This window comes from Dermacentor silvarum, chromosome 8 (assembly GCF_013339745.2).
Source record: "Dermacentor silvarum isolate Dsil-2018 chromosome 8, BIME_Dsil_1.4, whole genome shotgun sequence".
Taxonomy (NCBI): Eukaryota; Metazoa; Arthropoda; class Arachnida; order Ixodida; family Ixodidae; genus Dermacentor; species Dermacentor silvarum.
In genome coordinates this window covers 25316572-25344101 of record NC_051161.1, presented here as the reverse complement: position 1 = coordinate 25344101, position 27530 = coordinate 25316572, and the positions used below count along the sequence as shown (strand labels likewise).

Sequence of the window (27530 nt, the reverse complement as noted above, 5' to 3'; positions counted from 1 at the left end):
GGAGGCTTTCACTAGGAAGGGTTGACGCGGTGAAAGTAGGAAGCAATTTATATACCAAGGATCCTAATTAATTGCAAAGGAGAGGGGGGGGGGGGGCACAATTGCGACTTGGGAAAGTTGGTGGATGGTTGTTTTGAAAGCGGAACCTGCAGAACAAAGACGAACCACGGAAATGTGTCTCGTGTTCATTACGCTTGTTCTGCTTTCTATTCGGATATAATCTTTCAAGGCACGACTCAGGTCATCAGAAAACGGATCACTCATTTGACAAAATGCACGCTTAAAAATTTCGGTAAGCGCTATTTTCGGTAAGCGCGGAGCCAACGTTTTGACGAGGCTGGTTTTCGCCATGACGAAGACAGCTGCCCTTGTCGAAACGTTGGCTCCATTCTAATGGAAGACAGGCTTCGCTCGTTCGCACACCTTCAATAAAGAAATTAGCGCTGCTCGAATGGTTCGCGTACCTTTGCTGAAGACGTCAAAGTAGGTGGGAACCCCAGCGCTGACGCCCGTGGGCTGCAGGCCCGGACCGACGGCCTTGACCTTTGTCGGGTCGCCGGCGAAGCCCTCGACTTTGACGGGGAACGGACTCTTGGGCACCGGCTTGCCGGCGAACTGGACGTGGACCTTGTGCGGTCCCTCCTTGAGGGCGGTGTACGTGGCGGTGTACGTCTTCGCCTTGTCGTCGTTGTACCGGATCTCCACCTGCGACGCAGCACTCCATACTTCAGAGAGCACGTGACTACGACCAACTAATTCACTAGTCAACATTTAAACCAACAAGCCCAACGTCAGAATTTGGGCTAGTTGGTTGAACATCTTGAATTTAGAACAGCGCAACGAATGGACAGTGACAGAAGAGAATGCACCCAGCGCTGACTTCTCGCACTTTATTCCGAAAGAGCAGTTGTATATAAACTGACCAAAGTAAAAGCAGCAAAACTGAGGTGAAATTATGCCATGTCATTACCTCCACTGACGTCATTGGCACTGCCCAGTAAAGAGTTACGGTATCTGGACGTCAATGGCGGTAGTGACAAGACATATTTTCACATCACTTTTTTTATTTTCGTGCTATATTTGTTTGGTCTGTTCATATACGTTTCTCTTCAGAAATAAATGATTGTTGTAAGACAGCGTTGTGTGCGTCCTCTTCTCTGTTTCTTGTTGTGCTGTTTCAAATGAAAATAAAAAAGTGTTTTTTTTCTATTTTTTTTTTTTTGTAACAGCTTTTAGTCGAGAACGAACCATTCCTGTTTCATCCGTGTGTGGGCTTGTTGGTTGAACATCTTGAATTTAGAACAGCGCAACAAATGACAGTGACAGAAGAGAAGGTGGCCTGTACAAGAAAAAATACGCCGAAGCTCCCAAATATAAAAATTTTCTAGCTTTACACCTATCGACAGTGTTTATATGTACGACGCCCGCAGTTACTTCTTTATTTCTTTACATACATTGGGCTTCCGTACAAGCAATTTCCTCCCTGGTGTGAAGTGTCAACTGCTTTGTGGAGATGACGTACATGGGCTTCAGTGTGACGCACAAAAAATGAAAATGGTAAAGAGGATGATGATGATTTAATGACATCCCCTATGAAACGGGGCGGTGTCAAATAGTCACCTAGCCTGCTTGATTTAATCAGGTATGCTACGTATGTTTTTTAGCTAGCATTTTTGTATACATCTCCTTAATCTTTCTTTTAGCCTGTATATGGCACCTGTCACGTATGAGTCATAAGCGACTAAAAAAACACAGACACAGCCACAAAAATAAACGCCTGTTCTCACTGTGTGCACCTGTGTATCTCGACACATGGGCACTTCATGTGCTCGTTTCAGGTTTCCTCGTGCTTTTGCTTTCTTTAGTCGACTTATAACGCTTTTTACTGTTTCTCTTCCGTGCGCGCCCGCTATCATCATGGTTTATTACGAAAAATGGCCAAGTTTTCTTACTGGCAAGTTCTTAAGAGGAATACAAAACGGACAAAAATTTAAACGTTTAGTTTACAAAATCTCAAACATTTCTTGCAGCAGCGAAGCTTAAGAGCAGCATACAAGGAAATTGCAAGAAAAAGAAAAATGCCGTCGATGAAAACATGACACTCTAGAAACATTAAAACAGTTGAATGTTGGACTAGTTGGTATTCTCACCTGAGAGCCATCTTGAAATAGCGGGCAACGGGACGGCACAACAGAAAGGAAGACGAACACAGGAGCAACGAAGCGAAGACGAACGCAGCGCAACGCAGCCATGACCAACATTGCTCCTGTGTTCGTCTTCCTTTCTGTTGTGCCGTCCCACTGCGCGCTATTTCAAGAAAGCATTACAAGTTGAGTGAGTCTGTAAGACTTCATCGCGGCTAATCAGAGCAAGGAAACACACATCCGGACAAAATGACAAGACAGAGCGCTGACTTTTTAACTTAAGTTCGTGAAAATTAGAAGTGTGAAAGTGGAAATCGCAGTAAACTTGAAATTGTCGTGGACGAACTGAGCTCGTCCGTGGCCGTTTTTACCAGAAACGCTATAGACGAGCCCAGCTCGTCCTGCAGAGGAGCACCTGCTTCCCTGTCGACCAACAAAAAGAGAAGAGCGAACACGGATGCTCACGGGAAGCTGCTGCCCTCCCGGTGCCTCGACGTAGGACTTGACGTCTCCCTGGCCGGCACTGAAGGTCTCCACGGTGAAGGTGGTCGGCGCGCCGACGACCACTCCCTTGGGCTCGATACCGGGACCGTAGCAGCGAACGCGAGCAGGGTTCGTCTGCAGCCTCAGGGGCGCCTTGTCCTTCAGCTTGGCGTTGGGGAACTGCGAGGAACCAAACGCGCGGCACTCGGTTCGTCATCAGCAACGACTCTCTGTGAAGTCGCGCGACGTGATTGCTCTCACTGCTCAGCCGTTTGGGCGAAGCCGGCGGAGTAGTCTATACGGCCGGTGAAATGTACAAGGTTGGACGTAAAGTTCTTTAGAGTTCGGTAAAACGAAAGCTCGAATTACGATGTTGGTGCAGTGTTGACACATTTAGTAAATATAGTAGTAGATTGTTGCTTGAAAAATTAGTAGACATTGAGAGATGCTTTATGGGCTGGCAAAAGAGGTGTTTTAAACGAAGCTTTTGCTGGAACGGAAACAGTGCTTATTGTTTGCTCTACACTGGGTCACCTGCGAAGCAATTAGCACAATACAGTGACCTCCAAAATTCTTGGCGTGGTGCGTGGTTTGAAAAACTACATAGCGAACCTGGAACACCAAGGCTATAAAAGTATGCCTTGTTCCAACCTTCAAACCAGTTTTGGAAGAACCTAGGATGACATCTGGCACTTGAAGTATAGAAGCGATCAGTGTGTGTGTGTTGGACTATGTCCCCCCCCCCCCCCCAAAAAAAAAAAAATAATAAAAAAAAAAAATAAAAAAAAAGGCGCATGTGCCTCATTGCTCGTACGCTGTAAATGTTGGTCGCGCTTTAACAGTTATCTATTGAATTAGTTGTAGAGTTCTTAGAAAGTAGTAGAAAAAGTACAAAATTGTAAAAAAATTGTAAATTTGGCTATTATTATTTCTGCAAGACATCAAAAATAAGTGTATTCTAATGCTTTATAACTCAATCACTAAAATTTTTAAATAATCAGTAGACCTCCTGATAAATTAGTAGCTGTGGCAACACTGTGGCAGTGCTTCAACGTTATCGGCTGCAGGTGAGAAACTATAGATGCTGATATGTATCCTGTGAATGAGTCGCTATACAGCCCATTCTTAAAGCTTTTGTTGTGCAGGCAATTTTTATGGTCAAGGCAACTTTAAACAAAGAGAGTGACAAAGAAAGAAAAAGGAAAAAAGAAGGCAGGGCTACTTTACACATTGGGCAAGGGGATGAAGGAATGGAAAGGCAGAAGTAAAGGAGATGTGCGCGGAAATTGGCTACTACATATCACGTCTGCTAACGATCACTGTGATGGTTAGGATCGTCACGTTGCAAGGCATGTGACGCGAGGAAGATGGAGGAGACGGTGCGTGATTATGAAGCACACGACAATTATATTAGACGGCATAGAGACGCGAAAAACATCTTCAACTAGATCCACGCATGCATGGTTGTTCGAAAACAAGGAAAAAGCTATGCAGTCTCGCGAGGTTGCTGTTGAAGTCGGAACACCGGTGAATACGTCCTCGTATATGCTCAGTAGACTGGTGACTTGCACGCGCTGGTCAGGAGAGAGCGATTCCGATATACTCACGTCGGCCGCCGGCTCTTCTCTTTGAAACGGTACGCATGGCAGATCGTCATTTTGCGTCATCAGTCTGACAAGCAGCTGACGCTTCCTGCAATGGCGGTGATATAGGTGGCTGTTCCTCATACTTTTTGAGTAGATTTATATGAATAGCATCGTTGGTGTCCCGAGGTCAATAACGTAATCGATGTCATTCCTCCTCTCAAGTACAGTGAAAGGTCCCTTTCCACCTAAGAACCAATTTGTTGGTGTCCGAAGGGAGCAGTAGCAGAACTTTGTCTCCAACAGATAAACGACATGGTTTGGTCTTCCGGTCGTAGTGCTTCTGCACAAGTTTTGCTTTCTGAAGCTCCTCCTTGGCTAAACGGCAAGTGTCTTCAAGACGCTTCCGCAGCTCAACTACATATCCGTATGAAGTTGTTTGCGGCATCATCAAGATGATCACCAGCCCATAATTCTTTCAACATCGCCATGGGCCCTCTGACATAACGACCATACAGCAAGTCAAAGGGTGCAAAGCCCAAGCTTGACTGAGGAACTTCCCGATAAGCGAAAAGCAATGGTGCCAAGTACCGCTCCCATCTTTTCGGGCTCTCTTGACACACTCGTCTTATAATTTATTTAAGTGTGCCGTTGAACCTCTCCACAATGCCATTTGCCATGGGATGACATGGCGTTATTGGCAACTGCGTAAAAGAGAGAAGCCGGCTTAACTCATTCATTAGGCGTGACGAGAATGATGTGCCTCTGTCACTGATTATCTCATGTGGGACTCCTACACGAGAGAACATCTCCAGAAGCGCCTCAGCGATGTTGTTCTGTTTCAATACTAGGCAGTGCCACAGCATCAGGATACCGCGTTGCCACATCGACCATTGTCAGAACGTACTTATTCCTTTCCCGGACATGGGAGATATAGTCCCACAATGTCAATGGCAACTCTCTTAAACGAAGTATCAATGACGGGAGTGTTTCCCAGTGGTACTCGACCAACTAAATGTTTGGGAGAAGTCCTCTGGCATGTATCGCACGATTTAACAAATCGTGTGATGTTGATTGGACTCCAGGCCAGCAGAACTCTTCGAGCACACTGGTCTGTGGTTCGCTTTATTTCCTTGGTGTCCTGCGGGAATTCCTTTGTGACCCATTTTCATCACAAAATGACGGAGGTTTCTGGACACGACAAGCTGTCCCATTTGTTTATTCGACCACAGTGTGTATCTTCGATAAAGAATTCCCTTCTTTACAAAGAATTGGATGTCGGCGAACCAAGTCTTCATCTCTGTCAACTGCTTCGAATCATTTCCGTAAACTGCCTTCATCCCTTTATCTTGTTACCAAGTCGACTGGGCTGATGTCCAGGGGGTTTATAACTGGTACTGGTAGCAGATGCGAGCTTGATGTTGCCTGTCTGGTTATATCTCGTGCAAAGCGATGGCCCAAGATGCTCTTCGTCTCGATGACGGACGTCCGGTCTCCTGAACCTCGCTCCTAGATGCAGGTTCCGAGACGGCAGCAGGCCGCACCGAGGTCTCGTGCCGGGCTACGACCCAAGGCGTTCTCTGTCCCGAAGACGGGCGCCAGGTAAAGTGAACCTCACACGTAGATGCGGGTTCCGTAGGCTCTGTGACCCTAGTTGTGCCGGAGTTCGAACGATTCCTCTGCGCGAGCCCTTTTCCATCCGCTGCACGAGCCTCTCTTGTTTTTCTTTTCGTCCACTTGTTGAGGTCAGCCACACTGTCATCTGCTCTTGCTATACTCATTTTGTGAGTACTTCTTCACGATCACTTATGTCAGTTCACTCGAGCAATGTCAGCAATGCCTGCGTTGCCTTTTGCATCTTCAGAACACCACACGGAATATCCGAAATGGTAGTCCACAGGATGGCACCGTACTGTCGGCATAAAACGGAATGTGTAGCAAGTCAAGACACAGGAAAAGCGTCTTTGTATTTCCGCAAGACCATGCATCTGTGTCTTGAATTTTCTTGATACAGGAAAAGAGAATGTACAGAAGATTCGAGGTGGGTCCAGACTTGTACGCGGAGTTTCGCGGAGCGCAGTACAGCTAGCGACCAGCTAGGTTACGATATCACACAGCTTTCGACGATAATCTTACGCGGAATGTGTTACCTAACTTTTGCCTCTGGGGAGATAAATTTGTGCTGGCACCGCTCTGCTTTCTTTAGAGGGACAGTACTACGCCGAGTGCTCGGTACTGAACTGTTTTCATTGTGAAATTAATGTAACGCTGAGAAAAATTGCCCCTACAGGCTTTTGCTGACGAAAGGCAAATCTTTTACCGGAAAGCAAAGTAGGAACACGTGTTTAACTAAACGTTACAGCGTATATGCAACGAAAAAGCGTGTGACACGATGCCCGACACAACGAAATATTTTAATCAAATTTTACATCTTGAAAATTTGATATGAAATAATAAACAGAACACCAGGAACAACTGGTCGCTTCCTTCATTATAATACAAGACAAGTTTTTGAGTTACTGGAGTCATTGCAACTAGAAAAGCCAGATTATAAATAAATTACTGGTTTTTGGGGTCCTAAAATTCTTGGCATGTGTTGCGCCATAGTTTGTGTTATGCTTTAAGGATTAACCATTCCAGACACATGTGTTGGAGCAATTAGCATTTCCTACATTTTTTTTCGAACGTTTGGAGTAGCAACTGATGATCCATAGCATATACCGAGCACAAAGCGAGAGAGCAGAGATTTGAAAGTGCGAGTGAGGGCCGACGATAGAAAATCAGTATAGAGCCAACGCTTAGAGAAGTGGGTAACTTGCCTTCGCACTGTGCAAACATTTCTACAAGGGGATATACGCTTGTATAGTGGACTGTCTTCGTTCAGTCGACTGAAAACCGTTGCGGTTGTCAAAACGTTGGAACGGGTTTGAGCCTGAGTCTCCAAACCCTACCGAGACACGTGTAGATCAGCGACTGTAATGTGAAACATTGACTTCGATATATCACGATGGAGGCACGTGTTCCGATTCTCTTGTCTGGAAATGATGAACGAAAAACCGTCGGCATGGAACACTTTCCACAGCCGTTACATTCGTGTCCCGTAGTTATCGAGCGTTTACCGCTGAAACTTCGAGCGCGTCGCGAAAGAACATCCTTCGCTGCAGCGGTGCACCGCACGCATTTCAACACTGGAACTATGATGAACAATCTAACCTGTAGTCGCGAACCTTGTATATGGAATGTAAACAGTAATTTTTCATCTCCTACATCCTTTCAGTTAACTTATCTTCCTGTCCTGTAGCCCCATATCCATTCTCCCTCTGCTGGTAGCCATTCAGTTGTCAGATGCTCTGGATAGACATTTACAGTGCGGCCAGAATCAATTTCCTTACTTGTTAACCCTTACACAGTTCATTGTGTAAGCTCTTATTACGTTATGCGAGGGACAAGTTATGCCAGAACTTGTCTTCCAGCGCGCAAGATGTCGCTGTCGATCACGTTTCTAGCGGACGAACGGGAAGGTGGAACAGGGAGACGCGTACCTGCGATAGGTAGGTCATCATGGACAGCTCGTCCACCTTGGGGTTGACCATTTCCTCAGGCGTGACGAGCTGGGGCACGCCCAGCCATTCGGATGCCAGGTCCATGGCTTCCTTGGCGTTGCGCTGGGCGTTCTTGGGGTCCCAGGTGGCCCAGTCCGGACACAGGCCCGGCGCGAGAGCGTCCACGAGGGCACCCACGGCCTGCAAATCGATGGGCATGAATGACACCTTAGCGGGTGTTTGAATTTGTGTTCAATCACAACAACACTCCTGAATCTAGAATAAGACTAGTTCAGGACCAGCTGCAATTTTTTTAGAGCAACACAAGCACTTCGTGTCTTTTACAAAATACAGTGCGGCGACGGCAGACTAGTGCACATAAAGTATGAGCTTGTATACCTGTATTATGGTCTGCGCTAATATGAAATTGAAAACTTAGTTGAGGCGCCTTCGGCTTTGGGAGGAGCAGTCTTCCTTGTGAATTCATTTATACCCTAAGCAGCCATCTGGTTAACCTCCCTGCCTTTTCTTTCTATCTCTCTTTTGTTTTCGTAGTAATTAAAAGTTATCTTCGTTCAATTAGTGTCGAAACAAAATTGTTTAATCACTCACTCACTTGCGTTCTGACAGCGATTCTTTCAAATGTGTAAGCCATAACCTCACTAACCTCTCGCGGCTGTTTTTTTTTTTTTTTTTGTACAATTTTCGTGCCGACGATTCCTGTCATGGAACCTCATTTTAGCGCAGGGAACAAGAAAGTTACCCTCTTTAAACGAAAATCCGGTGTTCCACTTTGTATTGACACATTGTGTGCATCTGTGAGCAACGTGACAGGGAACGTTCGATTTAACCCTTAAGAAGTCATATAGGATTAACATTTATGTTGAATGTTGAACTCGAAATACCGTAAACAACGGACAATTTGGCATACAAAACTCGATATTCGTTGATAAGCATGCACTATTGTCGTTCATAAACTAATTCTTATGACTACTCGTCAAACGAATCCAACACAGAGAATGGGATACGATGCTTGGTTCCGTAAGAAGTATTAGCCTAGATCACGGCCTAAACGCGCATCGTCTTTTTCGTCGCCAGCATTACCCATGTCATTAAGTCTGAAGTTTGAAGTTTATTTGCCCTGACTGCTTACAGGAACGGGAGCAGAGGCTAAAGGCTACATAGCCTGTCAAAATGCATTTGCTGCTATTACAGTACGGCACGCAGGTCAATGAACATGACACAATATTGCCCCTCTAATCATGTCGAGAAAACATCATCTTCCACAGCAGAAGAAACAAGAGAGAGAGAGAAAACAAACAAACTGTGTCACAAGTCATGGTACATTGTCAACATTCACACAACTAAGTTAACACAGGCTTGTACATAAGGTGAAATGAAGAAAAACATTTGTATCACATAATGCAAAATGACAAACTGATGTGTACTCGTAACCTGTACTTGTTGAATTTTCGCCTGCTGCTTTGTATATGACTTGGGTATGATACCTAACGTGTAAAATGTGCTTCTGCTCAAAAGCAATTTGTCCTCTTAACCTCCTGGGGGCCATAGAAACACCAGGAAGAGCGCTGGAAGATTACCGCAAGTTTCTCAACTGGCGTTAAAGACACACGAATGCCACATTTTCACATAAGACATCTGAGTTAAAGTTTACTTTAGTTTTCTGATTGTGCCCATATTTTGATGATACTCCTTTACGTATCGTAATGATATTTGGGGTTGTTTATAACTATAAACATCCCAACAATACTGCAATAAGAACGCACCAGGCATCAATGGAACGAGGCGCGCCACCATTTCTCGCTATACGCGAACTATGTCTGAACACCGTTGATGAACATTCATGTCCCTTAGCGCCGCAAGTGTCTAAAACGTACGCCCCGAGTAGATATAGGATGAGGACTTGTCTCTTCATTAGCAACATGAATACCTGTCAAAAAAACTTCGGCTAGCCTAAAGAGACGTTCCTCTTTAGGCTAAGTCCTTGGAAAGCTCGTATGTCACGCGCGAATGCGCGGTACCCTCTGACCGATACACATGACGTCACGGACCTGTCCGTCGTTCCAGTCGGAGGTGAAGTTGTTGATGGGCTTGTCCGGCAGCTTGCTCTGGATCCACCGGAGCAGGCGCTGCTTGGGTGACGGGCCGCTCTTGTCGAAGGCGGAGTCGTCGTCGCCCTCCCACATGGGCAGCGAGATGGAGTAGTGCAGAATGAGCGTCCATATCAGGCCCAGGATCAGCTTAAGTTTGCAGTCCACGATGTCCGAACTGTCTGCAATGACAAGCATTTAATGTTGACGGTCAGTCAGTGCACCTTCGAGCCCCTTTTGGCGGGCACACCGCTAACCCATGGCCTCTAGACAAAAGCAGATCCATATAACCATATAACCGAAGATGAAACGAAAAACGATAGGCGTAGCGTTAAGAGATAGAGAAATAGCTGTATCGGTTAAGGAGTAAACGCGGGTAGCTGATATTCTAGTTGATATTAAGGGGGAAATGAGGCTTAGCAACACCCCGTGCAAGCATCAGGTCGTTTGACGCTCGCCAATGGTCCAATTTGCACCCTTTCAAATGCAGAGGACAAATCCGGAAAGGAAAGCACGGATATTTGAAGACAGTGAAAATTCCAAACTCGGCCTCTCAACTCGTATCACGCAGAACGAATAAGAAAAAAGTTGCACATAAAAAAAAGAGGTAAGTTAGAAAATAGACGTGTGGAAAGAGCGAGCAAAGCACAAACAAACTGCACAAAAACTAAGAGCGCCTATACAAAATCTCGACGTGTCATTCCATGTGTAGAATGTCTAAGGACAGCCTGGGGCACATTTTGTCCACTGCTGTTTATAGACTGACAAAAATTAATTCCTTCGTAATCCACAAAACAACAAATACAAAGCAAATGGGATTGCTAAATTTTTTGATATAGCTACGCTCGAAGCATATTTCCTTTCTTTATGTGAGACGGACAGTGCATACACATACAGCAGTCTCATGGGGTGTGGCAAAAAGCAAACACTTTGTCCGACACATTTCACACTGTGAAAGAGGCGACAGACAATCGCAAGGCTTCAAAGTGTCTACGAAATACCCGCAGAAAGTCTGTATTTTGTGACGGTCGGAAGAATAAGTCTATATGAGAAAGCAAAACAGTCTACAAGACATTTACAGCCAATCTACAGACTTCCTTGCAATATTCGTGGATCATTATTCTGTTGCATTTCAACAGAAAGTTTACTAAAAGTATCGAAAAGGTCAATCGAAGCACAAGAGAATTTCAAACGTATCCACTAAATGTTTCAAACAGACGTTTGAAGTAGAACCAGAAGGATGTAAAGAAGGAAAAGAACTCGACAAACGCCTTAGAGGAGTACGTGCAGGCATTTAGACACACTACTGATTGGGACGGCGCAAGCATGTTGGCGGCAAACCGCAATGTGTCCTCACGGCTTCGTCTAGAATCACTCTTCATTCAAACTACTGACAACACCCTTAACAAAATGGGTTGCAATCTTCATCTCGTCTATGCGATGTCACTTCGTCACGTATTCAAGAGCACATAGGCTGTTTCAGCGGGGGCCATTTATTTATCTGCTTTGTAAACAAGGTTCCCGTAAGATAACCGAAACCTGAATTTCGTCGTTGTGTTGGTGAGTGACTAGATTTATAATTGCTTTACTATAATTATTGCACAGAGGTTTTCTATAATTATTTTTCTGAGGGGCCGTTCTAAATTCATGCTATTACGGCACTTCAGCTTACTGCAGTTGTCGCTGTAAACGATGCCATAGGCGAGAGAGAAAGAGGGACAAGAAGGGAGGGATGGAGGGAGGGAGGGGGGGGGGGTTGAAAAAGTAATAAGCAACGTTAAGTGAAAGAGAGATAGGGACAGAGAGTCACAGCGAAAAGAAAAAGAAAATTAAAGTGAGGCGCTATAGACGACGGTGCGGATGGTTTTTGCTCTCTCTCTCTCTCTTTCCCTCGTCTTTCTCGGCCCACGCATAGTTCGTGTGCGTCCTGCGGATGCCGCCTCTATTCGCTTGGCGTTGCCTCTGCTGCCGTCTGTTCGTGAAGATGCTAAATTCGGACACGCGCGCCGGCTGGCGCAGGGGCGAGGGACGTGCGCGGAAGCGGCTGTACGCCGCCAGCCTCGCCTGGTCTTGGGTGGAATCTGCAGAGCCGTCAGGCGGCAGCACTCCGAGGAATCTTCGTTTCCCACTTCTTTCCTACACTCTTTCTGTTTGTTCGGATTTTTCGTTTAAATTTCTTAATGCTGTCTCGGACAGGGAGAGAAATGTGTTAGTCGCGAATGAGCTATCGCCGAGCCGACGCGGCAGTCTCGAGATTCTTGACCCTTCGTTGTTCCATTACTCCTATCCCCTCTCCCTCCCTGCCATCTGCCTCCCTCGACGTTATTTTTAAACTTCTCGTCTCAAACAAGGCAAATGACTCGTGTCAACAGAGCGCGCGCGATAAAGTTACGGTTGGAGTCAAGAATGGTGATGTCGAAGTCCGTTTGTTCAAGTATAGTGAGTTTTCTTCTTTCTTTTTTTAATAACCCGGGCATAAATGAAAGACTAGCTTTTTCTTTGTTATTGTCCCGCTGAGTTTTTCGTTACGATACGGCACTGCTTTGTCATTTTATTTGTCGTACGACCGAACATGTGCTTTGCGCGAGCACATCACAGAATACCAGACTCGACCAAAATTTTGTAGCAGAAGAAGACCATAGAAACTCGAACAGTTAGCACTTAAGAGTTCAAGCTGGTGCTTTGCAACTACCAGCATTTTTCATTAAAGGTGTTGCTTTGCGTGTGACATGAGTGGTAGTGTGGTGGCCTTTGCAACAATGTTTTTGTTCGCACTGTTCATATATATAGCATGAGCGTTATGTTGTTTTGACAATTTTATTGTAATGTCGTTGCGCGTGCATTCACTTTAACCAAACCTAGTTTTTCTACAGTAAGTATGTGTAGAGCCTTGGTGGTAGTGGCACATACCCACTCTGGGGGATTGGAATCTAGAGATGCAAAGAACGGGCATCGGAGTGTGTGTAAATGTGTATAAGAGAATGTGAGAGTATATCGCTTCTGTTTCATCGAACAGGGTGTCGCTCGGTGCCGTATTCTCTAGCCAGAATCCCATTATCATATATGAACAAGGAAAGGCCGGGAACACACGTCAGACAAGTTTTTACCGTTAGGGTCGAAGTAAACTGAATGCGTCTGAGTAAACAGCGACTGCACAAATACAATGATTTATTTATATAAATTCAGAATATCATAAGATTAATTTCAATTATGAGCTTGAAGTTCCCAAATGAACACAAAGGCTTTGAGAAACGCCTTGACGGGGGCCTCAAGATTGTTTTTAACCACCTTCAATTGTCTGCTTTAACGTGCGTCTAAAGCAGTGTACGCGAGTGTATTTACATTGCACTTCTGTTGCAATGCGGCATTCGAACCCTTAACCTCGGGCGTAGCAACGGAACGCCATAGTTACTGAGCCTCTACGTCCGCCGGGTTTACAATGACAATATTACGCAGCTGATCGACACTCACAGTAGTTGCGCTTCTGTTCCTCACACCGAAGCAACGCGGTGAAGCCTCACGACCAGGCATCTCTGGTAGGAATTCTAAGCGCCAAAGTGTCAGTTAGGAAACGCGCAGAAATGATTCGCGCCAGACGAGTTTGCATTGGCACTGCGGAAATAAGGTCCATGTAGGGAAACGTTGTGGAACGTCACGTATTGCGCGACGCTGCCGATGTCTCCGCGTAGGTTGCAGCGGATGCGGGGAAAGGAAGTCCTGCCGTCGTGTTCTGACGACACCGCAGCGACGACGCATCGAGCGGCAACCGTCGCGTCTGTCGCGTCGCGCTGTAAGCGACGGGTGTGGAAATTGGTGGGGCCTGCAACGTGGGCGTGCGTGTCACTGCCGCGACATTATTGACACCTATACTTCGCGGACAGGCTTCGCTTGCTCCGTTTACTTTTTAAAGCCTAGAAGCGGACATATTTACAAAAGAGAAAAGGCTGTGACGGTGAGACTGGGAGTAGATAAATCTATAGCCGGGATATAAATATTCAGAGGGAGCAAACACACACCTACGCACCAGCCATTTCTTTTTTTAAAAAATAAAGGTGCAAGAATAAAACAAGGTGTAGGCTTGGCTACGAACTGAAGGCGCGCAATATCGCGCGCCACGAAAAAAATCTGTAGCGGTTTCTAGCTGTTGTTACTTGCCATAGTCAACCGGTTAAAGCTTGATTGCCGTACTGACCAAAATCGATTGCGGCTGCTGTCGTTTGGGCGACCCTGCCAAGCAAACGGGAATTTTGTTTTTTGAGAGAAAAAAAATTTTTATCGGACTCATTCTTTATTCGGGATAGAGTCGGACTGTACACAGGGAGAATGGCGTAGCTTTGCCACTTTATTTTGAATGTTGACGTGTATGTTTGTTTCATTAGAAGGTGGCGAACTTTTTTTTTATTGCGCCGAAATTCAGCTTCCTGTTCAACGGATACTCACAGAAAAAGAAAAGGTCCTGCAACCCTTTTTTATTCTTAAGCAGTGGCCTTTCGTATCATATCTGCAGGAAGTTATGAACCTTCGAAATGTCGCTATGTGACACCCTCAAAGCGTTCTAGCATAGAACAACTAGGAGACGTGCATGAAAACAGGACACCAGAGCTCCGGGTTTCAGTCAACCGGAAAGCTTTCACAAACACACGCCAACTAAAAGAAGAAAATAAATTGTGTTTGCTAACGGACGGGGGCAACTCCTGCTGCGAACACCATAACTTGTTAGCTTTAGGTCAATGCCCGAGCTATTCCTAACCACTGCAACTCTGTTTGTCCAGGGCAGTGACGGACTCTTGCGATCATTCGCATGAAGCAAAAGTCTGGTCGGCAGACTCTAGAGCGAATTTGCGTTAACAGAGAACTCGCACCCTTGTGGCGAAACCTGTCCACCTAAATAAAACATTTGGGACACTAAGCAGTTGGCGCAAAGCAGTACAAGCAAGTTGGTTCACCATGGACGAAAGATTCATCGTCAACCAGACAAGATGCGCAGCACTAGAAGAACAGGACCAGCGCTCACTTATAACTCTTAAAGTCACGCTTGCCTCTGTTTGTCTTTGACATTAACTGACTCCTGCGGAGACCACACGAAGCATGTCGCAACTTTCGCAAGAAAACAGGCAAACAGCAAGTTCGCTTTAGTTCAAGACCATCAAATGTACGCACGTCTTTCAAGGCAGCTGGGATCATCAACCTAACTGCGAACGATCAACAGTGGCCATACAAGAGAGATCGCTGGAGCTAGCGTTTCGACAAGGGGACTTTTATCTGTCAGGGCAAGTCAACACAAGTCCTCTGGTTGAAACTTTGGCTCCAGCCTGAGACATCCCTAGTCCGACCCCTGTTGATCACTTGAAGTCTTCATCTCTATCAGATACTCTGGGTTATTGGTTGGCTAAGTACAGACGACGCACTAATGAAGTGCATCAAATAGATTTGAATCTGAAGGCGTTACTTATCTTAAGTTATAGACGAGGCCCCGCAAGCACTCTTGCATTATTTATTTATTTTGCTTATTACATACTGCAGACTCGAGGTACAAACATTGAAACGTAAAAATACAAAAACACATTAACAAAAAGCAAGTAGTAACATGTTAGAAATACAACAAGTCCCAGTGACATGCTACATAATTCGTAGTCTAGACAATTCCATTCACTAATGGTGCGTGGAAGAAAAAAAAAAGAGTATTTGAAGGTGTCAGTTTTGCCAGATTATGCAAGTAGGGTATGCTGACAGTGGTGTCGAGTATGCCTGACTACAAGGGGTCGGTCACGTAAGGCGATGGGTCGAAGGCAAGCTTTTCGTTAATTAGATGGTGGAGGAATTCAAGGCGCGATTTCTTTCCCCTTCTCCAAATAAGCTAATGTTACTATAGTTCGTTAGTTCTAATGGTGAGTCAAATGTGGATAATTCATTGTATACGAACCGACAAATTCAACGCCGTTTCATTCGTTTCACGCTAGTTATAGAGACCACCTGCAGCCGGGGGGCATTGGGCAATAGTCTATCAAAAATAAACACGAGTCGCGAGATGAATCACGTCTTTCCCGCCACCTGTTTACGTTGACATGGTGTCGTGGTGTACAAAACCCGTTCGAAAACCCACGCGTCGTCGTGGTCAGCGAGCCGTATGACGAGTACATATGACGTGTGCACAAACCTACTGTAAGGCAAACGTCCCTTATCTGCAAATGGGCGTGTCCTCTCAGTTCCCTCACACGAAGTCTAGAGTTACCGTCTAAAGTCTGAACACATCCGCGGATTCAATATTCGGCCCGATTCACCGCAACGCGCACTTAAGGAGATGTCAAAAACGCTCACAACTTCCTCGGCGCAAAACCGCAAGGCAGAAGGCGTGGCCTCTTCTTTCAGATTCTCATCCGTTAAAAGCTTTCCAGCGGAACGAATATTTGTGCATCGAAGCCCACGTATACAGGTGTACGAGCAGGTGTCAAATGCTCGTAATCTCCTAGAGATGCAAAGAACGGGCATCGGAGCATAAAGGAGAGTGTGAAGTTGGTTCCTGCATCGCAAGAACTGACTCCTCACTCTCGGCAAACTGATTAGCAAGTTAATTGTTTCCTGCCTGCGTGTGCAGCTGGCGAACCGTGAAGCAGCAGCCATGGCGCTTGTGTGTACGCCTGACGTGCATGCGTTATAAGGGCGAGGCCGCGTCGCGAGGGACGCGTCGGCCCGAATTGTGGAAAGCTGCCAGCTGTCAGCGGCTGTGCCCGACCGACTGGCTCCCGTACTGACTTGCGGGCTGGCCGAACCACGAAGAAAGCGCGACTCCGCCGTTGTAATACCGTTGAAGCCACAGTGGTAGCGGCCCTTGCCGTCGGTTCTTCTTTCCTCCCTTCTTGTACTTAATCTTTTCTTACTTAATGTTTCTCACATTTCCTCTTTAGTTTCTTTTTTCGTCGGCTACGTCTTTTATATTCTTTTGTTGGCGCCTTTGCTTTTTTCATTGTTTTCTTCCTTTCGTTGTTCTTTTCCTTGCTTCTTTCCTTCTTACTTTCTTTTTCTTTGTATCCTTTCTCTTCTTCTTCTTTTAAATACCTTTTCGTCTTTTCCTGTGTATCATTCTCGTTCCTTAGCTTGGCACCGGGTTGCGTTTCGTATGAAGCTTGCGAGACAGTGCGAGCCATCATACGTTCGTCCGTGCGCTGTTTGTGTATGTGGGTGCCGCCGTGGAAGACCGGGCGACTGAGACTGCGCAGGCCATAACACATGCCGCTCGCTGTCGGACGTTCCCCAAACAACCCGTTTGCGCGCAGTGGTACATCACTAGGTATTCGCGGTGGCCCGACTTTCTCCCCGTTGGGCCAGCTTTTTCTCTTCCTACGTTCGGAGCATATGAAAGTGCTCGCAGAAGGAACTTCTCTTCGTGTATTTCTTTTTTTTTCTTCTGTCAGAGGCTCCGGTTCAGATGATGTGTGCAATCGGGGGACGGACGTGTAGAGGAAGCATCTCATCGACAAGGGAGGCAGGGTACAAAAATGGGAGGATAGTATGACTATACTTGGTATTGCAACGTATTGAGACGTACAATGCTATAAAACACCCCTAACGCGTGTCGTATCGAGCACCAAGCCACTCAAACGTCGCTCTTCTTACGCTGAACACGTGTTACAAAAGGCTGCTGCAGCATTTAGCCCACAGTTATACCTAAAGGTAACAAGCATTCCTTAAGCGAAATTTTACCCTACTCCTTCCCGTAACTAGCGACCCGAACTAACTTTAAAGAAAGCCTGATGGGGTAGCTTTGTGAAGTCAACCTGAATCCAGATATGTTTATCAAACGCATCAAACACTTATTCGCCACCGATGCTCGTCTAAGGAGTGGCAACAGCGAACTTTTCATCCAATGAGAACGCGAGTTGTGTCATGGCAGCACCTGCTGTTCACCCCGCCACTGTTCTCACAAGCCACAGCACGCGAGGAAAGCAGCCGAAAATACTAGGTGAATTAAGTTGCATGCATTTCGAAGCGCAACTGTTTATGTGAATAGCATAGTCCGGCATCCGTCTATGCAAATTTACATTCGGTTTCAAAAACAAACAACAAACAAACAAACAAACAAACAAACAAACAAACAAACAAACAAACAAACAAACAAACAAACAAACAAACAAACAAACAAACAAACGCATTTGTATTCACCTTAACTTATTTTTCTACGCTATGCTCACTGCTGTTGCTGCCTGGTAATGGGTTCCTGGACTCTTCAAGCTGTGTTCATACACCTTTCTTGCCAGGGCGGCCTTCAACAATGCACTTTGTTCACGTCGTAAATACACCTTGACTTGATATAGAACAAAGCTTTCTCCAGACTGTTCAAGTTATCCTGAGTAGTGGAGCTTGGTCAAGTAACTTTAACGTGAAGCTTACCCTAGAGTCTAGAAAGATCATTCAGCTTGGCGAGCAGTGCGTAAGCAGGACCTCAATAACATTATCCCCTAAACAATCGCAGTTCGCAGATAGGAATGCACAGTATAGAGCGAACAAAAAAAGGTTGGCTACCTATGTAAGTAGGTTCCACCATCCTTAAGTAAATCAGTCGTAAGTAGGACATTGTGTCTCTTCTATTTTTTCTCGTGTCCGTCGCGTTTGACGCGTCATTTCTGCAGTCATGCTCAAATTAACTCTGCTGACCTGGCTGCGCTGCGAGTTGCCACAAGTACTACGGACACGGCCCGTATGCGTTTCGAAAGCATCAGCGAGGCCGCGTCTACACGCCTTAAAGCGGGCTGAACCGTCTGCAACGGGTCTCCCTCAGTGTGCCAACTTTTCTTTCTTTTTACATGACGGCGTGATTTAAGTCTCTCTTCGCCGGAGACCTTCAAGAGGACAGGTTTTTCCTTTCTCCGAACTTCGCGGAAGGAAGAAAAATAAAGCGACGGTCGCTTGGTGGTCGTACGGCGAATTAAACTTGCGGCAAGGGAGAGAACACGGTGGTGTCGCGCGCATTAGAGGAAACAAAAACAAAACAAACAAACAACAAATACAAAAAGAATGAGCACTCTGTGTAAAAAGCACGGCGCGCCTCCGTATTTGGGTCAACAGCGGTTACCCTCAGTTCCAAGGGTCACGGTCGCCGTCCCTCGATAGGACAGACTCGATGCGCCGTCGGCATGGCACCGCTGACCAATTCGAATAGCGTTTAAACAGTGCCGCATGACCTGATAAAACACTGACGCAGCCTATGTGTTGTCCGCGGGCGCCTTATACACTGCTTCCTCGATTTACTCATTTTTTTCTTTCTTTCTAGCCTAGGCATAATCCGTAGAAATCTTCGAGACAACAGCCGATTAAAAGCGCAAGATCAAGAAGGCGAGATGGGCGAGTTTCGCTTCACCTTAACGTGTGGAACGGCGCAAACAGAGGCAAAAGGAAGAATATACGACAGCATGGTGCTGTGCTGTCGTATATTCTTCCTATTTGTCTCTGTTTGTTGGTGCTGTTTCACACGTTACAATAAAAGTGAAAAGCTGTGTCCACAGATAATGTGTGTACTAGCAACCATATGTTGACTTTCAGTGAAAAAAAAAAAACAAACTGCCAATAGGCTGTCGATGAACTCCAGAGAGTCCATCGCTCCAAAGTCAACGCCCTCAATTTGCGAATTCTACATGTAGAACTCGTACCTGCTGGGGTTAAGTATAATTTCTTCACCGATTTTAATAAGGTTTGTTGCATCTGGAAGTAAAAAAAAAACAAACATGATTATACAACCTCTTGAACGTTACTTGCGGGCTGGTGTTGCGTCAGTATGACGAACAACTATTTGAGGTCGCCATATGCGGGACATGCCTACAACATTGAAACATCAAATGTGGTATACGCAATTTTCACTTCCTGCCGACCTGGGGAATAAAGTAAGTTCTTGTGGCTTGCAGTGCTTTGAAGTACGGAAAGCTGGGCGAGCTCTTATGGATTCATTTCTTGGGTAATGGTGCCACAGAAAACAAACAAACAAACAAACAAACAAACAAACAAACAAACACAAATACACACAGCAAACACACACACACACACACACACACACACACGCACACACACCAGATAAGAAATTAAGACACTGCGTTCACGATGAGACACGGTGCCGTATCGTGTTGTTTTTTCTGAGCCGCCATTGCTTAAGAACAACTCGCCCAGCTTTCCGTACTTTAGGCACACCAACCCCACGAAAATTTTCTACTCGCCGGGCCAGTGGGAAGGGAAGATGGCGTGCAACATTTTGGATTTGTTGATGTGGCAGGCAATCCCAAACAGCTATATACGTTGTAATGATGCAAAACCATGCTCGCGAGTACACCTTCAAAAGGATGTACAATCATGTTTTAGTAGTGCATAACGAGCGGATACATGTTCCCAAATAGACCGCGAAAAAAGTTGTGTGCCTGAGAAGCGCAATGGTGCAGACAACGACAGCGCCAATGTGCCTGCCTATATACCAGCTGCCTTGCGTATCGATCGACTTCAGCACCCTTTCATCCGTACGGAAACGCGTGGATGCAGCGCGTGTGTGACCAGCAAACGCCGGGCGACAAGTCAGACCCCACTTGATTCAGTTGGCTCGTGTATAACGAACCGCCACTCGCGGCTGGGACCGAAGGTGTGTGTGCGTTGGCTGGCGAGATCCCGGCCGCTAACGAACTGGCCGCCCGTGCCTTTCCGCGACAGCTTTGTCCGGCTGACGTCCGCGCTTGAGCCGCCTGGTCAATAGCTGTCGCGAAAACGTGATCCAAGCGTACGCAAACGAAGAATCCATTTCTTTCTTTTTTTTTTAACACGAAAGTGTTTTATGCCGGGGTCCACCAAGACTTCACTGACGTATTTCCGTCACGGAAATACGTCAGCTTACAATGTACACGAACATAATACAAAGAAAGAAACCAGAAGAAAAAGTTCCACAAACATGCAAAATTTGGAAATCGAACCCACGACCTCTCGGTCCGCGACGATAGATCGCCGAGCGTTTAACCCATTGCGCCACAAACGCATTTGCAGAGAGCTACACAGACGCCTCTTATATATCTAACACTCCTCCGTGTACCCGCGCTCTTGCTCGGGGCGGTGCCGCCGCCTAGAGCAGAAAAGAGAAGTACTGCATTATGACACTAACGCGCACCGACAGTGAACGCTTCGGTGGTCTCAGCACTACGACGCCTCGATGCCAGCATTCGAAGGGACGCTGGCATCAAGAAGCACTACCAACGCCAGGTGGCGTTCACCGTACTCAGCACAGCGGAGCGTGGCCTCCGCAATTAGCTCTGAAAATGTTTCTGAAGTTGATCGCGGAGGCTGCAATTACGACGCGCTGTACGCGCTGATTTGACTCGGTGACGATTCAGTTACGTGCTTTGTCTTGCGCGTTGTATTAGTGTGTCAGTTACGTGCTTCGTCTTTCGCGTTGTGCTAGCGTGTGCAGCGTAGTGCAGCTTCCATATGCACGACGGTTGCTCATGGTCATCGACGTTGGTAGTCGTGATGGAGGAGACGTGCCACCAGGCGTCAGCGTGGGTGCATCAACGCCTAAGGGCGCTTTAGCCACAAAACACCAATAGACATTATATATCAATGTGCAATAAACATTACACTACTTCTGTGAAGACACGTTTCACTTTCGTGTTCTATACCGATTCCTATATAAGAGGGATCAACCACATTTTTTATTTTGGTCTGACGGGCCATTTGGTTACCGATTACAATGCCGATGATCGGCGTTCCTTATTCCACGAAAAACGTGCTAGACATTTACGAAAGGTGAATCGAGCTGCCGTATGCAGCATCTGACCGCCTTTTCTTTATTTTTCTTTTTTGTCGAGAATTCATTTTTGTACGCGTTACAAACGTCTCCTCTGTGGACACGCTTGTCCTATAATTCTCGACCAGATTAAAAACATTCAACTTAAACAATTAGAAACAAGCCAATCTAGTCGTGGATGATCTGAACAGCCGGATGCGTCGGAATAACCTTATATTCAATAAGGGCATTCTCGAGGGGAAAAAACTGCGAAATAGAATTATACTAAAAAAAAAAGAAACTCATTACGCAGTTTATAACAAACACGTTGGGCATTGACCCTTTTCATAATTGTAAAGCTAGCTTACCTTCGAGCCAGTTTGCCCAACTGATGGCGGCGGAGTAATTTTTGCATACCACAAGCACAAGCACAGCTGTTTGCCTGTATTGTGACATATAAAATGTAGACGTGGTTCTTGTGATGAAACCATGCACAAGAGACAAGCACCAGCATATGAAGTGAGCACTGCGTCTTTGCTCGAACAATGACTGGTGCCGCCATTAGTTGGGCAAATGTGCAGTGCAGTGAAGCGCACTTGCGAATTAGGAAGAGGGTCACTTGAGAGGGCCTATAGATTGGGACAGGAAGGGTGTGATATGATCGCTCTATAAGAGTGAAATGTTTGAGCTTTAGGATAAAGTCAACACTCTAAAGAATGCACTGAAGCTTAATTACTTTGGATCTGCTCGGGTATCGGTAGAAGAAGGATTTTCATGCGCTAGGTAATTTTTTGGGCGGTGCTATTTGAAATGGACTCAGCTACTCGTATAACAGGAGCTCTGATAACGCTACGAAGCAATGTGAACGGCTGTTGATTGCAATGCTAATGGAGTCGAAGAAAATGTTTAGCTCAAGCGTTCTCATAACAGTGGCGTATTGCGAGCCATTGTGTTCATTGCAGAACGATGCACGGATGGCAGATTCACGACTGAAGCGCCGTTTCATCTTTCTTCTTTTTGGTGCGCTTGTTTCGTGAAGGCTACGTTTTCCGGTTTGTAATAAACCGGCGCTGACTCTCTTTGCAACCAACCCGCACCCCAATCATTTGCGGTCCTCACTCCGAGCCCACTGTGTATCACAATGCTGTGCGACCTACGCAGATGGACGCTGTGCTTTCGTGCGGTCTCTTGTAGTCGCAGCTGCCAGTTCATTATAGGTAATTCGCCCCGAAGGAGTCGGTGCCGTTTGATCCTGGCGCCCTCTGTACCGAGAGCCGAGGGCGAAGCGTACCGCTGTTGCCCCGCGACGCTATTGTGCACGTTGGGACCGAAGAATGAGGATTTTGTTCTTGATAGAACCGTCGTCAAAATAATAATAATAACCGGTGGACCCACAGAAATTGACATGTGTATCATGCAAGCTAATTATTGCGATAGAAAAAGAAAAAAGAGGTGAATATAGCCTTTAAAACAAGGCACATATGAAGTAACCAAGCATAAATGTGGAAATACGTTTCCCAAGCCCGCGATCTTATCTCGAAACATTATATCGTTAGAAAGGCTTGTTTTTTACACTGACTTACGCAAAGATTTGCCGGACAGAGCTTGTTGGGGCTTGCATACGCTAGGACTCGTTCTTGGCCATATTCCAGTAAATAGCCTTGTTTTGGTCCAGTCCGTGGAATTAACATACGTGGCGCAGTGGAGACGCGTCGATGCATCGATAGAGGCCTTTGGAGCACTTCATTGATAACGAAGTGAACGCGCGTTTTCAACAACACGCGCTGACATTCTTGCCGATACACAAAGGTCATAGGGAAAGGATGGTAGCGAGGCCAGGAGAGGACGGATCACGCCTTATGTGGGTGAGCGTTTTCTGAGGGCACAGCGCGTGAAGCAGTCGACTGCATGTGTACTCGCGTATGAAGCATTTTCGATAGTCCAGGGACGTGCAGTCCACATTTGTGGACGCAGCGAAACTCGCTGAAAAATTCAAGTTCTCGATCCCTAATTATGCTGCTGTAAGCTTTTAATGAAGCTCAAGACGCGCAAGCAGTGCGCTTAACTAAGGGATGTTTCAACGGACCAAATGAACTAAGCCCCTAATCAGGTATTGTGTAATCTGAGAGCGTTGGCACGAACCCTTCCCTTGTGTATTATTACACTCCTCTCACTCCTGTCTGCACGAGAGACACTTGGCGTCAACACAGTTTTTGGCGCTGTGATGAGCATTAATGAGCGTGAACGCAAATATGTTGCGCTTGTACAGTTGTGAGGAAAGTGCGTGTAAAGCGATAAAAGCGCCTCCTTGCAACACAAACGTGAGAAATGACGGGACCGTGTGGAGAATTTACGAGCTTCGGAGTAACACACACACACAGACACACACACACACACACACAAAAATAGTTTCTCAGTGCTTAAGCAAAAAAATAAATAAATAAAAAAGGACAGGACGGAACGTGAAAGCGAAACAAGCGAAGAAGCAAAACGACAGTTCACGAGCGACAAGTGTAGGCGGCAAGATTCACGCTGACGACAAAAAAAACTTTATGAACTTCAACTTCGGGGTTTACTTTTAGATTTGACATGATTGTGCAGTAATTGTAGTAGTAATTATAGTATTTGGTTAATGTTCATGAAGAAGCTGATATATACTCGCAAGGAGGTGAAAAAAGAGGGAAATACAAGGAGGTTAGCGAGTGTATGTACCGGCTGGCTACGTTGTGCTGGGGATAGGGTTAAAGGGAATAAAGGGTGATAGAAGGAAAAACACTAAATGCTCTTCGCAGAAAACTACGACTGAACCGCTTTGCGACAGCAAGTTCAGGTCGCACTTGCACACGGCGCCGCTGACGTACGCACTCTTGTTCATCAGTCGCCACTGCAGGTGCGCGTTGACGAACTTGCGCTTGCAAGGCGCAGGTACAACGCGCCTAAATTAAGCCCCTGTGTTTGCTGCAGCGTGGTATTGTGGCGCCATCTAGCTTGGCCCGACAGATTGGCCCGAACCAGTACAAGCACAGAGTATAACTTGAATAAGCAGCTTTTACTTTGGCCCCCTCCATTTGCTTGTAAATGGGCCCAATAAAATAAAATGAAATGAACTGAAATGGAATGGACAGTAAAAGTTTGCTTGATTAGACGTCTCGGAGGCTCACATGACACACGAGAGGCTTCGCGCACAAGAGCCTTCACGAAGCAACGTAAACACCACGGCCACTATAGAAACTGTTGGTATCGAACGGCTGTGTAACTTCCCATCGCAAATAAAAGACGTGGATAAGCCTCAACGAGCAGCCGCCGCTGCAGGTATAGTCCACGTGCGCCAGGAAACGTTTGAATGGCCACGGCACGGGCTCGCTGGCCAACGCGACCAAGGGCAACAAGCCAGACACGAAGCTTATAAAAAGCGAAACTAAAATCAAGTTCGCCACGGCTTCGCGGCGGCCGCTTTCTCGCTTTCGCCATGCGGTTCTCCATCTCCTCCTCCTCTCTCGGCGTCTTTTTGTTTTTCCCGGTTGACCCAGACCGTTCTGTCGACGGCGCCGCGGCGGCGTGGCTTTGTTTTTTTCTTCGAAGCCGATGGGGCTCGTAAAAAAAGGCAGCCGAAGCGTGCGCGTACACGTGAAAGCTCGTCGTCCGCTTTGCGGAGAAGGACGGCCGATTGCGCGCCCCGCTTTGCGTTGCGTTCCCTGGCGCCTTTCTTTGCACGGCGGTTTGCAGACGGCGATGAGTCAAGCGCAAAACAGGCTGCCGCATTCCGCGTCAGTCTCGCATCAGGTTTCCGCGATCGCCGTCTAAGCGGCTTCGTGAAAGGCACGCCCGCGTGTGAATCGCGATCCTAAGCGAGGGATGGGGCGCGATGTTTACTCCGCGGTGTGATTATACCCTCGACGAAAAGAGAAGGCGTACTATTTGCGCTACCGTGTGATGAGATGGGCAAGGTGTATAACCGACAGCTTTTCGAAAGTTTGTACACCTTGCCGGAAAGCTCCCTTTCCTTAAGCGATAAGTCACGTGTGTAAAGCCGAACGATTCGCCGTTCGACCAGTCGTGCCAGGAAATGCATCGAACGTTTTTTTTTTTTTCAACAACTTTCCAGCGGGTTTCAAAAGGTGCCAAAGTCCGAGCAGCCGTCTCTCCGACGCATCGAACGGTCTTGGCGTGCGCGTCCTTATCCACTTTAAAGCGAGAAAAACGTGGTACGATTCCGCTTGCGATTCGACGTAGGTGGTGACGGTGGATGTGATGTCGTTGCTACAGGTGGGATTAGACGTAGTCATACCGAAAACCGCATAAAACAAGTGTAACGCAGATCGGAGTAGCCCTTTTTTCGGCGCATCGCATAGTACGCCGCTTCGTGCCAGATGTATCTTACTTTGCATGTCTTGTGCGTATTATGTGTCCTATATAAACCTATGTCCTATGTTTTCTGTGTGCTGTGCGAATGTCGGGGTAAGCGTGCCTCACAACCGCCTACTCTCGTCCAACTGCGATCGGTCCATTTTTTACAATCGCGGAATTGCTTCCGACGTACCTGATACTTGTCTTTATACTTCGGATGGCATTCAGACTCTCCTCCGCGCTACCTTACATAAATTCAAGTTGTTCCGCCATATCATCGATACGTGCCATTTGTCTCATCAATAGACTGCCGCTGGGAAACGCGATCGCCATCAGGCGTTCCGCATAAGGTGAGTCGCCACGACTATTTGTCGTGGCGACTCACTAGGTATCACAGCATGTCAGTGCAAGTAGGTACAGGATGATTCCGATGCGGTAATCGTTTCAGCGCCTGCCTCGGAATCTAGAAGACCTAGATTTTGATATCGGCTCAAGGGAAATCATCTTTAACGTCGGCTTGCCGTGAACGTGGTAACGTCGTTAGAGGCTGAGAAAAATGGATAGTTCGAATTAGCATATTGGCTATGGCCTGTAGAACAAAGGTAATGACGGAAGCAGACTTCACCCCACAAGCACTGCCACTGCGGAGAAGCTAGCTGTCAAGGTGTACGGTATATACGTACAGACACGCTCGAAACCAGCGTCGATGTTTTCGCGTACAAACTATTACCTGCATAACGGCTTGCATGCGTGACATCGAGGTAAGGGAAATCGAAACGTGGAGGAGAGATATTGTTTGGGAAAGAGCTCGTGAGTACTGAACATGCTTATGGGAGCGAAACCTGTGTATATCCGCAATCCGGAGTTCTTTCGTGAGGACGTCATTCTCGCTAATTATGACACTTTCTTCAACTTTACTGGGGGTACCTGCTTCGTTTGTATCTTGTTCCGTATCGACAACCAATTAAGTGTACGTTGTCGTTACAGCATGGGCTATACGCAGACAAATGCAGATCTCCACGATGTTTGTGGCGTGGGAAGGCACTGTGTTCCGTCGTGCTTCCCACGCGACGATTCCCGGCAGCGTGACACCTGACTCTACTACGTTACGGAGATTCTCGCGGGCACTTGAGCCTCTGACTGGCTGATATCGAAGGCATTGTAAGCGACTGGGACTGAAGACGCACGCAGAAAGAAAGAATGTAAAGCGATGGAATGTCGTGACGTATGACAGCGCTCGGGAATAGCCCTGATTCAGAAGGACTAACTGTTGGGCTAGTTGTTCGGGCATAGCTGATGTGCGAAATCAGTGCAAAAAATAGACACACGCACGAGAAGGGAAAGCGGGGACGCGAGCGCTTGCCTTCGTCTGCACTTCTGTTGGGTGTGCCTTTCGTTGCGTTAATTTTCCCTCGTCGGCTAGCCAGATTCAGCTCGAGGTCTGAGATTTTCATTCTCTTCTTTTTTTTATAGCTCTGCTTACGTTCTTTGCCTTAAATGTCGTCTCTGAACCGAGCACCCCACTGACGCCCCAGCTCTGTTCTTGTCAGTTGTCACCCGTTTGTGTATGGAGC

The 27530-nt window shown here is 46.6% G+C and overlaps 2 protein-coding genes across 3 annotated transcripts in view; one reads left to right on the top strand and one right to left on the bottom strand.

The window, feature by feature from the left end:
• The window catches only part of LOC125947593 (uncharacterized), a 127748-nt gene that overhangs the window by 61917 nt on the left and 38301 nt on the right, over positions 1–27530 (top strand). Inside the window, exon 1 of one of the 2 annotated variants that reach the window (XR_007468417.1) lies at positions 24066–26306. The exons of the other annotated variant lie outside the window; for it this stretch is intronic. The gene's annotated coding sequence lies outside the window, so the exon portion shown is untranslated. Of the gene's footprint in view, positions 1–24065; positions 26307–27530 lie in introns of those variants that run through there. 2 annotated transcript variants of the gene reach the window in all.
• The window catches only part of LOC119460830 (filamin-A-like), a 115532-nt gene that overhangs the window by 68167 nt on the left and 19835 nt on the right, over positions 1–27530 (bottom strand). The window contains 4 exon segments of the mRNA XM_037721927.2: positions 465–705; positions 2610–2807; positions 7753–7953; positions 9825–10045. Coding sequence (XP_037577855.1) covers positions 465–705; positions 2610–2807; positions 7753–7953; positions 9825–10045 — 861 coding nt within the window.